Below are 14519 nucleotides of genomic sequence, written 5' to 3' on the forward strand. Positions count from 1 at the left end.
GCTCATGCATACTGTCAAACAGATGAAGCTATTAACTATTATCAAAGAGTTTCTCAGTATCTAGGAGCAGCGATCAGGTGCTCCCCAGACTCAATGCAAATGATTACATGATCATATCGCCTGCAAACATCTTTCTTTAATGAGCAGAGTTTTTGGATAAACTCAGCATAGATATATTCAGGGGCTTGGTTCTACAGTACACTGAAAATAACTTTTCACATCATGCATGAGGTTGGTTGCAATCAACTAGGAGAAAGTGAGGACTGCAGATGCTGGATGGGTGTATGAATAGGAAGGGTTTGGAGGGATATGGGCCAGGTGCTGGCAGGTGGGACTAGGTTGGGTTGGGATATCTGGTCGGGTTAGACCGAAGGGTCAGTTTCCATGCTGTACATCTCTATGGCTCTATGACTCTATGGTGTGTTCAGTGGTAGAACTGGTCCTCCTGGGAGAAGATGTGGTGAAGGCGGAGGAAATGCGAATATGGGATAGCATTTTTGCAGGAGGTAGGGTGGGAGGATGTGTATTCTAGGTAGCTGTGGGAGTCGGTGGGTTTGTAAAAAATGTCAGTGTTGAGTTGGTCCTCGTGGATAGAGATGGAGAGGTTTAGGAAGGGGAGGGGAGGTGTCAGAGATAGTCCAGGTGAATTTGAGGTCGGGGTGGAATGTGTTTCTGAAATTGATGAACTGTTCGACCTCCTCGTGGGAGCATGAGGTGGCACCAACGCAGTCATCAATGTAGCGGAGGAAGAGGTGGGGAGTGGTGCCAGTGTAACTCCGGAAGATGGACTGTTCCACGTAACTGACAAAGAGACAGGCATAGCTGGGGCCCATGCAGGTGCCCATGGCTACCCCTTTCATCTGGAGGAAGTGGGAGGATTGGAAGGAGAAATTGTTGAGGGTGAGGACCAGTTCAGCCAAACAAATAAGAGTGTCAGTGGTATTGTACCGGTGGGGACGTCGGGAGAGAAACAAATGGAGGACTTGGAGGCCCTGGTCATGGTGGACGGAAGTGTAAAAGGACTGGATGTCCATGGTGAAGATTAGATGTTGGGGGCTTGAGAAACAGAAGTCTTGAAGGAGGTGGAGGGTATGGGTGGTGTCCTGAACATATGTGGGAGTTCCTGGACAGTTTGGAGGTAGGTGGAGATGAGTTCAGTGGGGCAAGAGCAGGCTGAGACGATAGGTTAAAACGGGGTAAAAACAATGACTGCAGATGCTGGAAACCAGATTCTGGATTAGTGGTGCTGGAAAAGCACAGCAGTTCAGGCAGCATCCAAGGAGCAGTAAAATCGATGTTTCGGGCAAAAGCCCTTCATCAGGACTGGGGTGGTCAGGCTTGTGGATCTTGGGTAGGAGGTAGAATCGGGCGGTGCGGCATTCCCGAACAATGAGGTTGGAAGCTGTGGGTGAGGTGATGAGGTTGTGTATGGTCTGGGAGATGATGGTTTGGTGATGGAGGGGTGTGGTCATGGTCAAGGGAGCGGTAGGAGGAGGTGTCTTCGAGTTGGCGTCTGGCATCAGCGGTGTAGAGGTCAGTGCGCCAGACTACCACTGCACCCCCTTTATCTGCTGGCTTGATGGTAAGGTTGGGATTGGAGTGGAGGGCTATGCATTGTGAGGGCGCGAGGTTGGAGTGGGTCGGCAGTTGAACAGTTTGAGGCGGTCGATGTCACAGTGCCAGTTTGAAATGAAGAGGTGAAGGTCCAGTAGCAGGCCAGTATGGGGTGTCAGGTGGATGGGGTGTGTTGGAGGTGAGAGAAGGGGTCCTCGGTGGGTGGGCGGGTGTCTTGGTTAAAAAGTAGGCACGGAAGCAGGGGCGGTGGAAGAAACGTTCAAGGTCGCAGCATGTGTTGAACTTATTAATCTGGGACAGTAGAGGGATAAAGGTGAGGCCTTTACTGAGGACTGAACGTTTGTCCTCAGTGAGGGGGAGGCCTGGGGGAATGGTGAAGACATGGCAGGGATGGGGGCTAGGACCTGGAGTGGAGCTGGAATTCAAGGTGGAATGGAAGCTAGGACCTGGAGTGGACCTGGAGTTCAAGGTGGGGGCGGCGACAGTGGCTAGAGTGGGCGTGGTTATGGGGTCAGTAGTGACGTCCCCAAAGGAGATGACGCCTACAAAGGGGGTGGAAGTGGTGCTGATGGTAGAGTTAACAGGGGTGAAAGTGATGTCATGTACGGGGAGGGCAACGTTACTGTTGGGTGCTCATTTGCTGACCAGCTAGTCATTTCCAATAAAGCAATAATTCTTATGAACATTCCAAGTTGCAGAAAGAGAGAAATAAAAGGAAAATAAATTGCTCCCTTATTCCAGGTTGACCCTTCTAACTTCCTCTTACTATTGCCATCTGCTGAACTCTACTCTAAATAAATCCTATCCATTCAACGCTCTATTCCTCACATTATCCCTTAGAAAATCCCACTTGTCTTTCATTTCTAACCCTTACTGATCTCTACTGGATTTGTCCATTTCCAAACACATCGATTTCAAAATCCTTGACTTGCTTTGTAAATCTCTCCACCTAAGCTCTGTACCTTCTGCTGTTCAGAGGTTAGGTATTGTACTTTACCTTACTTTTTGCTGCGTCTCTATTACTTACAGAACTGTCAATAATTGCACTTTGGGACTATGCTTTCTGTATGCAATTGCCTTGCTACTGTTTTATCCACTTTCAAAAACCTCTTGAAATAAGCTTAGAAAAAAAGACATTTATTTCATCCATGCAGGCATAATCTGTACATAAGCAGTAGTCCAAATATACATTGATGCATAGAAACTAGGAACAGGAATAGGCCATTCGGCCCTTCAAGCCAGCTCTACCATTCAATATGACATGCCCGATCTTCTCTATTAATGCCATATTCTTTCTTTGTCCCCATAACTTTTGTTCTGTTTAAATGCAAAAAAAACCCCTCTCTTTATTGAGTATCCAGGCCATTCTGCATTGATGTGTGGTTTGTTAATGTGAATTCACTCTTATGTGATTGACGAATCAGGGCACTGTTTCTAAAGCACAAACTGTTAAAACATGTGTTGGCTCCAATGCGATTCCATCGCCAACACTGTAAGCGCTGTCTCTCAAGTGCAATTTTACTATAATGCGGGGTTGGACAAGAACGCAGACATCATGTTATAAAAGGATGACCTGAATTCAGTGGCTCAGAAAAAAAGACCCATTTGTTCCCATTGTCTGGTTCCTGTCTGTCAGATGCATCGCTGATTTCTGCTGACTGAGGGGAAGGAATGTATGATTCAGGATATGGAAATAGGAGAGCAGGAAAACATTAGAGTCTGGCATGCCCAATTCTATGAAGTTCTCCTTCACTGGGCTGTTTGTCAGAATAGTTGGCGTGAATGAGGAGTGAACACAAAAGAAGATTGCAAGAGATCTGGCAAGACAGACTCTTACTCTCCTGATCTTGAGGGTTAACAAGCAAAGGGGCACAGAAAGAATACTAGGTGAAAGCAAGGCTGATCTAAAGGAAGAAAGAATTGTTCAGCTCACTGAAAATGATTGTTAAGATGAACAATGCCATTATTAGCATCTTCCATCTTGGGGAGGTGATGCCTCAGTGGTGTTATCACCAGAAGATTAATCCAGGAACCCAGGTTACATTCTGCAGATCTGGGTTTAAAACCTAGCACAGTAGGTGATGGAATTTGAATTCAATAATAATCTGAAATTAAGAGCTTAATGACGGCCATGAAATGATTGTTGTGAAAAACCCATCTGGTTCACTAATGTCCTTCAGGGAAAGAAACTGCCATTCATACCTGCTCTGGCCTACATGTGACTCCAGGTCCACTGCAATGTGGTTGACTCTTAAACTTCCCTCTGGGAAGTTAGGAATGGGCAATAAATGCTTGCTGAGCCAGCTACATCCACACCCATGAACAAATATTTAACAAAACATCAGTGCTTGCTCTTGTCCTCTATTTCTGGCAGCTGCCTGAGATCTTTAGCAGACAAGTCATGGCTCATGTTAATGCTTTCCTAATGACCTACTCCATATTAACCTCAAAGAGAAAAAAAAATGTTCACCACCTGCTCCACTACTGCACTAATAATGCTTATAAATTTAACAAAAAGCTTTCCTGCTCCATCTTAATAAACCTCATCTGACACAGTTAGCATGTTATTTTCTCCTTATTTAGACACCGACCAATTTTAAGTAAATCTCTGATTTTCCTGGAGTATCGAAGATTGAGGGGTGACCTTAGAGAGGCTAATAACATCATGAGGGGCATGGATAGGGTAAACAGCCAAAGTGATGTCCTTTCTTGTCTGTATGTAAGGCTAGTCGATGTTCATGTATCCTGGTGGCTAGTCTAGAACACGAGGGCATAGGTTTAGAGTGAGAGGGGAAAGATATAAATGGGACCTAAGGGGCAACTTTTTCACACGAAGGGTGGTGTGTACATGGAATGACTGCAGAAGCTGGACATCAGAGCTGAAAATGTGTTGCTGGAAAAGCGCAGCAGATCAGGCAGCATCCAAGGAGCAGGAGAATCGACGTTTCGGGCATGAGCCCTTCTTCAGGATTGAGGAATCAACGTCATTCCTCATTCCTGAAGAAGGGCTCATGCCTGAAACGTCGATCCTGCTGGACACACTTTCCTCATTCCTGAAGAAAGAGTGACCTGCCCAACTGACCAATCCATTCTTATCCTCCTGTAACCTAATGATGTACCTTCCTCCTCACCAGGCCGATCTCTGTGTCATCCGCAAACTTATTTTTCAGCACCTTCACATTCTCATCTACATAATTTATGAATATCACAAACAACAAGGTATCCAGCACAAATCATTGAGCTACACTACTGCCCATCAGGCTCCACTCCCACAAACAACCTTCTACCACCATCCTCTGCCTCCTGTCACCAAGTTAACTTTGGATTCAATTTGCCAAGTTACCCCGGGTCCCATGAGCTTTCACCTTCATCAGTTTCCCATGTGGAACCTCATCAAAGGTCTTGCTGAAATCCATATAAACAGCATCAACTGCCCTCCCTTGATTTAAACACTTGGCCACCTCATCAAAAAACGTCTACCAGGTTTGCTAGCATTGAATGGTGGTAGCAATTCAAATTGTGATATCAATTAATTGTTTTCTATTTCCTTTTTACTGAAGCAGTGAAAGACTCAAATATGGATGAAGGTTTGCTCGCAGAGCTGGAAGGTTCGGTTTCAGACATTTCGTCACCATACTAGGTAATATCATCAGTGAGCCTCCGGTGAAGGACTGGTGTTATGTCACACTTTCTATTTATGTGTTTAGACCTGTTTGGGTGTTTGGTGATGTAATTTCTGGTTCTTTTTCTCAGAGGATATTAAACAAATTAATGTGTTTGTTGATAGAGTTCAGGTTAGAATGCTATGCTTCTAGGAATTCTCATGCGTGTCTTTATTTGGCTTGTCCAAGAATGGATGTGTTTCCCAGTCAAAGTGATGTCCTTCATAGAACATAGAACATAGAATATTACAGCGCAGTACAGGCCCTTCGGCCCTCGATGTTGCACCGCCCTGTCGTACTAATCTGAAGCCCATCCCACCTATACTATTCCATGTACATCCATATGCCTGTCTAATGACGACTTAAATGCACTTAAACTTTGCGAATCTACTACCATTGCAGGCAAAGCATTCCATACCCTTACTACTCTCTGAGTAAAGAAACTACCTCTCACATCTGTCATATACCTATCTCCCCTCACTTTAAAGTTGTGTCCCCTTGTATTTGCCATTCCCATACTTGGAAAAAGGCTCTCCCTGTCTACCCTATCTAACCCTCTGATTATCTTGTCTGTATGTAAGGATTGTAGTGATAGTGGGTCATGTCTTTTTGTGGCTAGTTGATGTTCATGTATCCTGGTGGCTAGTTTTCTGCCTGTTGAGCAGAAACGTCCTGCAAGGACTGTAACAAACACTACATTGGGCAAACTCATGGAAGGCTCACTGATGATGTTACCTTGTATGATAACGAAACGTCTTAAACCCAATCTTCCAGCTCAGCAAGCCAACTCACATTCAGAACCTCAACCTGAGCTACAAATGTTTTCAAAACTTGCTAGACGCAAATCTGATGGGACAAAATTGAACAGTGAGTGAGGTTGGGTTAAAAAAAAATGTTCATATCATTCGTGGAAAGAAAAGCAGCAGTATAAGGTATAGGAGCAGAAACAGGCCATTTAGCCCATCAGTGTGCTCTGCCATTCAATTATATCATGGCTGACTTGACAAAGCCCTTTACTGCCTTTTGCCAATTACTCTCGATTCCCTTTCTAATATTAATTGCTTAAATAAACCTATTGGGCATACTCAAGAACAGCAGCTGGGGACTTTGAAGCCTAAGATATGTGTGTGAGGTCCCTTGCTGCAGTGGATAGCATCCATGCCTCTGGGCTGGGATCTCTGGGTGCAAGTCCCATCCCAGTACTTGATAGCTCAGGAAATTGTACTCATAGAGACACCAAACTATAGTATTGACCTGCAAATTTATCCAACACACATTTAATGCCCATTGAAAAGTGATTGACAGATTCCAAAACACTGTGAGAAGGATATTGGAGCATCCACCATTATTATTCATGGCTCCAAGTTGCATTTGAAATTGCATATTGCCAATATAGCTCTGTTACACTGAGGAAACTGTGACATACCACTGCCAAGATAAGCTATTAATGGCACATTTATTGGTCGAAGCAGTTTTTACTGCAATAAAGTCAGCTAATTAAAAAAAAACAAAAGAACTATGGATGCTGTAAATCAGAAACAAAAACAGAAATTACTGGAAAAGCTCAGCAGGTCTGGCAGCATCTGTGGAGACAAATCAGATTAACATTTTGAATCGATTGACCCTTCCTCAGAACTAATTTGGCAAGTTTTATTACCTACACAGGAAACTAGCTGAGGCAATCATGTCATGTTAATAGATTACACACACTCATTCACTCAAACTATCAGTCCTATTTACCCTATCACCTTAGTTTCTAACAGCTTACCACGATATGTATTGGGGGCTTGTGTCTCTTGGCCAGATCAATAATATTCACTCCATTGTAATAGAGATTTTCAATGCAGCCGTGAAAGTTCTTCCTCAGGTAAGTCACAGATTTGCCTGGAATTGGAATCCCTCCAAAGCTCAGCTGTAAAACAAAGGAGAAGATGCACACAGTTACACTGATTAAGACATTTGCTGACACTGCAGAAAACTACCACAGTCTCATCAACAATTAAAACAATCTCAGTTGATTTATTGGTGTGCCAGCAAAGACAATTACGGTGCACAGCATCACTGCTATTCGTCATCGTGTAAGAGCTGAAAATGTGTTGCTGGAACAGCGCAGCAGGTCAGGCAGCATCCAGGGAACAGGAGAATCGACGTTTCGGGCATAAGCCCTTCTTCAGGAATCCTGAAGAAGGGCTTATGCCCGAAACGTCGATTCTCCTGTTCCCTGGATGCTGCCTGACCTGCTGCGCTGTTCCAGCAACACATTTTCAGCTCTGATCTCCATCATCTGCAGACCTCACTTTCTCCGTCATCGTGTAAGAGTCTGGCAGTGCCAAAGTTATGAAGGAGGAATCTGGCAATCAAAACACTTGCTCAGATATGCCATTTGGATTCAATTCACGTGACTTTTCTGTTGGATTATGCTGCAAGGTAAACAGTCAATAGATCTGAAATAAAAACTGAGAGTGTTGGAAAAGTGTATGAGATGGAAAAGTTGGTTTACACTTTCGGGGGGAAACTGATAACAGGTTCTTTCAGATGTTGAATGCACTAATCTAAATCCTCTGAGTCTCATTCTTATTTTCTTAATTTCTCCCTGTTTAAATTCCAGTTGGAACTCTAACAGCGATAGGAGCTGAAGTGATTCGTTTGGCCCATCAAGCCTATTCCATCATTTACCAATATTCTAGTTGACCTTCTACATCAACGTCATCTTTCTGCATATAACCCCACGCCTACAGTCATTTAAGAGGGAAACACCTATTGACTTCTGTCTTAAATATACTCAATGATACAGCATGCAGAGTTCTCTGGGGTCAAGAGTTGCAAAGGTGAAGTATGAAATTTCTACTCGTCTCCGTCCTAGGTGGCCAGATAGTGACCCCTGACCTTAATAAGCACCCAGGGAAACATTTACTCAGCATCAGCCCTCTCAAGCCCCTTAATAATTTCCAATGTCTCTAGTAGATTAGCTATCACTCAGATAAACACCACAGTAAAAAACAACAAAACTGAAGGTTATAAAGGAAATTTGAAGTGTTTCTGAACATAAGCATGAAAAGATGAATTTATGCACTGAAAACCATTAAAGAGAGAAGTTTAAGTTTCAAATAATGCATTTTACAGAAAGGTGTTCATCTCAAATTCTGCTATTTTATAAGGAGTGTTACATTGTTTATTTTAAATAGATCAAAGTTTAATTGATATAGTGATCAAAATAAATCCCAGAGTTATTTGTGCTTTATGAGAATGTTTAATTATATTTTGGTGGTGGACATAATTAGGGATTCCCTTGTTTTCTTATATGTGGGAACAGACTGAAATTGTTGGGGTCAGAGGTGCATATTCCTGTACCTATATATAAAAGCTGTCAGGGTGTTCAAAGGCTGGGCTCTCGTTCTATCCTTTTCTATCTTGCTTTATGAACTAGAGCAACAATTACCACATCACCATAATCCCTTAAGAATCATTGTCAGCTTCAAGACCCTTGCAATAAAAAATAAACTTGTTGAGAGCAACCATGATTGTATTATGAGACTTTTGTTTTGATAAAATAAGGCTGAAGCATCATCTCACGAGTTGGTTCAGTGAAGTTGCTGAGCTTGACAGTGAGAAGGGAGTGCAGTTACTTGCAGGTCAGCTTTCAGCTATTAATCATATTTTTGTCCGTAATCCTTAGTGCTATTTTTACATTTAACTGCCTTAAACCTTCAACAATACTTTCATTAGATCATCAAGCCAAAGATAAAATGAAGACAAACAACCATAAGGCTTTAAAGAGTGTTTCTTTTTTGAGGATAAACTGCACATGACAGAAAGAGGCCATTCAACCCATTGAGCTGTACTTTACTTTCCTCTTTCCAAGTGCTTATCATTTCCTTTTAAAGTTACGATTGAATCTGCTTCCACCATCCATCCAGTTATTCCACATCAAAACATCTTTCAGAATAACAACCTTTCTCCTTGTTCCCCAGCCCCTCCACACACTTCCCCCAGTAACTCCCAACTATCTGCGTTTTCAGCCAACTCCCTTCTGTTTCAGAGTCTCCTGCTATCAAAACCAATTTCTCCTTATAAAGGTAGTTTGCAATGTTTCCAATCATGAGCAACAAAAGGCGAATACATGTACTGAAAAGCATTAAACAGAGAAATTTAAGTTGCAAATAATGCATTTTACAGAAAAGTGTTCATCTCAAAGTCTGCTATTTCACAAGTAGCGTTACAGCATTCAGTTTAAACAGGTTAGTGTTTACCCTAAACAGTGGCCAAAGTAAATCCCAGTGCTGTTTGTGCTTTATGAGAATGTTGACGGACACACACACACAGGCACACACACAATCTGGTCTACAAAAGACTACCAGTTTTTTAGTCCGTCAAAAAACTAAAAAAAAATCCTGACCTGAGCTTAAAGCATAGACAGATTCGAAGCAGGAAGACACACCTAAATTGCATTGTCTAACCCGAGCTATAACCTCTTATACATGGAAAAAAACCTATCTAGGGACAAAGACTTGAAAGGAATCTGGATTTTGCAATTTAACCAGCAGTCCATGTCTTACCTGATTAAAAGATTCAACAAGAGCACCAGTTTTAAAGTTGTTAACTTGTTGCTTATAATACTGTTTCTCATACCTGCCTACAATACCACGTCTGAGGAAGGAGCAGCGCTCTGAAACTTTCAATTTCAAATAAGGCTGTGTAGTTTGATTTTTATCCTTATTTAATCTGTCAAAGTGCTTCATAATCCCAGCAGAACTTTATCTTATCCTGAGTTGGGATGTTGAAGTCAGGAAATTGAACCGTTTTGGTATGCTTAATTTCCAGCGTGTTGCCTCTGGATCATTTGGTAGCACATTAACCCTTGAATCAGAATGTCCCCAGTTGAAGTCCCATTTGATTTTATATAAAATGCCAGACTGACACTTGAGTGCTTTACTGAGGGAGCACTATGTCAACTTTTCAGATGAGATGTGAAAGTAAGGCTCTATCTGTCTATATAGGTGGCTATAAAAGACCTTGTGGCATTAGAAAAGCGGTCAGGCTGTCCCAGGGCTCCCAGTTAATACCGTTCCTTTTAATTCCTAACAGATTACTTAGCTACTACCATGTTGCCTAAGGTAGTTCACAGGAGCAGTCATCTTTCTGCTGTGGTCACCTTAAGAGCCAATGCAAGCACAAGGGGCTGAATAGCCTCCTTCTGCACCATAAACTTGTGACTCTGTGATTGTGATAATGGGTCTTGGTACTCAACATCACTGAGGAGAGGTTGCTGGAACCAATGTCCTTTTTAGGGTAACTGTTTCCTCAGCATTCAATGTACAATTTACACCAGAGTATCCTAAAACAAAGGCTACAATCCCCAGTGGGCTCAGCAGGCAACATTTTGAAAATCATGCCCTCAGATATGGCAATGCCTACTGGGGATATTGTGGCCTCTGATATGGCAATGCCTACTGGGGGCATTGTGGCCACAGATATGGTAAAGCCTGCTGGGACATTGTGGCCTTTGATATGGCAATGGGGTAAAAACAATGACTGCAGATGCTGGAAATCAGATTCTGGATCAATGGTGCTGGAAGAGCACAGCAATTCAGGCAGCATCAAGGAGCTTCAGCAAAATCGACGTTTCGGGCAAAAGCCTTTCATCAGGATATTCCTGATGAAGGGCTTTTGCCCGAAACGTCGATTTTGCTGAAGCTCCTCGATGCTGCCTGAATTGCTGTGCTCTTCCAGCACCATTGATCCAGAATCTGATATGGCAATGTCTACTGGGACATTGTGGCCTCCGATATGGTAATGCCTGCTGGGACATTGTGGCCTCTGATATGGCAATGCCTACTGGGAACATTGTGGCCTCTGATATGGCAATGCCTACTGGGACATTGTGGCCTCTGATATGGCAATGCCTACTGGGACATTGTGGCCTCTGATATGGCAATGCCTACTGGGACATTGTGGCCTCTGATATGGCAATGCCTACTGGGAACATTGTGGCCTCCGATTTGGCAATGCCTACTGGGAACATTGTGGCCTCTGATATGGCAATGCCTACTGGGACATTGTGGCCTCTGATATGGCAATGCCTACTGGGACATTGTGGCCTCAGATATGGCAATGCCTGCTGGGACATTGTGGCCTCTGATATGGCAATGCCTGCTGGGGGCATTGTGGCCTCTGATATGGCAATGCCTACTGTGACATTGTGGCCTCAGATATGGCAATGCCTGCTGGGGGCATTGTGGCCTCAGATATGGCAATGCCTGCTGGGGTCTTTGTGGCCTCTGATATGGCAATGCCTGCTGGGACATTGTGGCCTCAGATATGGCAATGCCTACTGGGGGCATTGTGGCCTCCGATATGGTAATGCCTACTGGGACATTGTGGCCTCAGATATGGCAATGCCTGCTGGGGCATTGTGGCCTCAGATATGGCAATGCCTGCTGGGACATTGTGGCCTCAGATATGGCAATGCCTGCTGGGACATTGTGGCCTCTGATATAGCAATGCCTGCTGGGACATTGTGGCCTCAGATATGGCAATGCCTGCTGGGGCATTGTGGCCTCTGATATGGCAATGCCTGCTGGGACATTTGGCTGAGAACTATATGGGTCAACATTTCTGCAAGACTTAATAAAAACCGAAAGAACTGCAGATGCTGTAAATCAGAAACAAAAACGGACGTTGCTGGAAAACCCGAGCAGGTCTGTGAAGAGAAATCAGAGAGCTTTCTGAGGAAGGGTCACTGGACCTGAAACCTAAACTCTGATATCTCTTCACAGGTGCTTTCAGAGGCCACAATGTCCCAGCAGGCATTGCCATATCGGAGGCCACAATGTCCCAGCAGGCATTGCCATATCAGAGGCCACAATGTCCCAGCAGGCTTCCCCAGCAACTTCTGTTTTTCTTCCTGTAAATTTTGCAGGTTTTATAGCACAGAAAGGATTGCCCAATTGTTCAATCTTGTCAAGCCTGAATCTTGTCCTAAAAAACCTAATGGGAAAAAAGGATGCAGTTTTCCCTCCTTTATGCTCCACTGGTATTTCACCCAATAAATATGTCGAATCAAGATTCTAATAATGACCATTGTTGATTGTCAGGAAAAGCCCATCTGGTTCACTAATTTCCTTCAGGGAAGGAAACTGCCATCCTGGACTGGCTTCCATGTGACTCCAAATCCACAACAATGTGATTGACACTTAACTACCCTCTGGGCTATTAGGGATGAGTGATAAATGCTGGCCTAGCCAGCGACGCCCTCATCCCATGAATGATTTTTTTAAAAATCTGATGGTGCTTCCGATGTGCAGATTGAGCACTAACCCTTGACTCTATAGAAACAAACAAAACTTGTTTCTCAATCACCTGAGAACACAATTGGTCTTAATTGAGTTTCTGAAATGAGGAGTGAGATATTGAGGGAGGGAAGTTGAGAGCAGTAATGATTTGGACATGCTCAAATTGACGCGAAGTGGAAGGTCATAAGTCAATTGGCAGAACACTGGAATGTGTTGCTGGAAAAGCGCAGCAGGTCAGGCTTATGCCTGAAACGTCGATTCTCCTGTTCCCTGGATGCTGCCTGACCTGCTGCGCTTTTCCAGCAACACATTTTCAGCTCTGATCTCCAGCATCTGCAGACCTCACTTTCTCCCCAGAACACTGGAATGGTCGAGTTGACATGTTGCTCGGTCAAAACCCTGAAATTTCCTCCCTAACAGCATTGTGGATCAACCCACAGCAGGTGGACTGATGTTGTTCAAGAAGGCAGCTCACCACCACCTTCTCAAGGTCAACTAGGGATGGGCAACAAATTCCCACATCGCACAAATGAATTTAAAAATGTCCCAATCAAGGCAATTTGATTATATGAAATTGAATACACTGAGCAGGCAATTCTCTCTCTTAAGCCAGGGTCAGCATTCAATGGGTTCATGGCTGATTTAGTTATGGCTTTAACTCTTAGGTGGTGGCACCCCCACCACTGAACACCTCCATAGCTCATTCGAATCTCGATAACGCATCGACACTCATGTTTTTTCGACCTGCCACATGCACAATTGTCAAACTGAATGGCTGCAATAACAAGCTCCATCTAAGCAATCATTTTAAACTGCCTAAACAGGCATTTTTGTCCTTAAATTTTTCCATAAATGTCAGTGGGTTCTGATCAGTGTATACGATTGTCTCAGATGCATTGCTAGTAATATAGATACTGAAATGTTGTAATGCCACCACCAAGCTTAAAATTTCTTTCTCTACCATTGAATATTTCTGTTGATGAATGTTCAACTTCCTGGGAAAATACCAAAAGGGTCTTTCTATCTCCTGCAGGAGCACCGCATTGACACCAACATCACTGGCATCGATGAAAGGCTTGGTGTAATCTGGGGTGGCTAACACTGGGGCAGTGGTTAACACAGTTTTTAGGCTGTCAAATGCCTTTTAATAGTCCGCTGTTCACTGAAACCTCTTGCCCTTTTTTAACAATTTGGTGAGTGGAGCTGCCACACTGCTAACGTTCGGCACAAACTTTTGATAAAATCCATTCAATCCCAGGAGCCGTAATGCTGCTTTTTACGTCGACGGTGTGGCAACTTCCCCAGTTGCTTTCGTTTTTGCATCTCGTGGGGCCATTTGTCCATTTCCAATAAAATGGCCAGGAAGTTGACTTGAGATTTGGCAAATTCACTTTTAGCCAGGTTTACCACCAAGCCTGCCTTTCGAAATCGATCAAACAAAAGGTTCCACATGGGAGACTGATTAGCAAGGTTAGATCTCATGGGATGCAGGGAGAACTAGCCATTTGGATACAGAACTGGCTCAAAGGTAGAAGACAGAGGGTGGTGATGGAGGGTTGTTTTTCAGACTCGAGGCCTGTGACTAGTGGAGTGCCACAAGGATCGGTGCTGGGTCCTCTACTTTTTATCATTTACATAAATGATTTGGGTGCGAGCTTAAGAAGTACAGTTAGTAAGTTTGCAGATGACACCAAAATTGGAGGTGCAGTGGATAGCGAAGAGGGTTACCTCAGATTACAACAGAATCTGGACCAGATGGGCCAATGGGCTGAGAAGTGGCAGATAGAGTTCAATTCAGATAAATGAGAGGTGCTGCATTTTGGGAAAGCAAATCTTAGCAGGACTTATACACTTAATGGTAAGGTCCTCGGGAGTGTTGCTGAACAAAGAGACCTTGGAGTGCAAGTTCATAGCTCCTTGAAAGTGGAGTCGCAGGTAGATAGGATAGTGAAGAAGGCGTTTGGTATGCTTTCGTTTATTGGTCAGAGTA

At 43.7% G+C, this 14519-nt stretch overlaps 1 protein-coding gene across 1 annotated transcript in view; it reads right to left on the minus strand.

Moving 5' to 3' along the window:
- Window positions 1-14519, minus strand: part of LOC122551782 (contactin-associated protein-like 5) — a 1086426-nt gene that overhangs the window by 539087 nt on the left and 532820 nt on the right. The window contains exon 7 of the mRNA XM_043694246.1: window positions 7006-7149. Coding sequence (XP_043550181.1) covers window positions 7006-7149 — 144 coding nt within the window. The remainder of the gene's footprint in view (window positions 1-7005; window positions 7150-14519) is intronic.

Source organism: Chiloscyllium plagiosum, chromosome 7 (assembly GCF_004010195.1).
Source record: "Chiloscyllium plagiosum isolate BGI_BamShark_2017 chromosome 7, ASM401019v2, whole genome shotgun sequence".
Lineage (NCBI taxonomy): Eukaryota > Metazoa > Chordata > Chondrichthyes > Orectolobiformes > Hemiscylliidae > Chiloscyllium > Chiloscyllium plagiosum.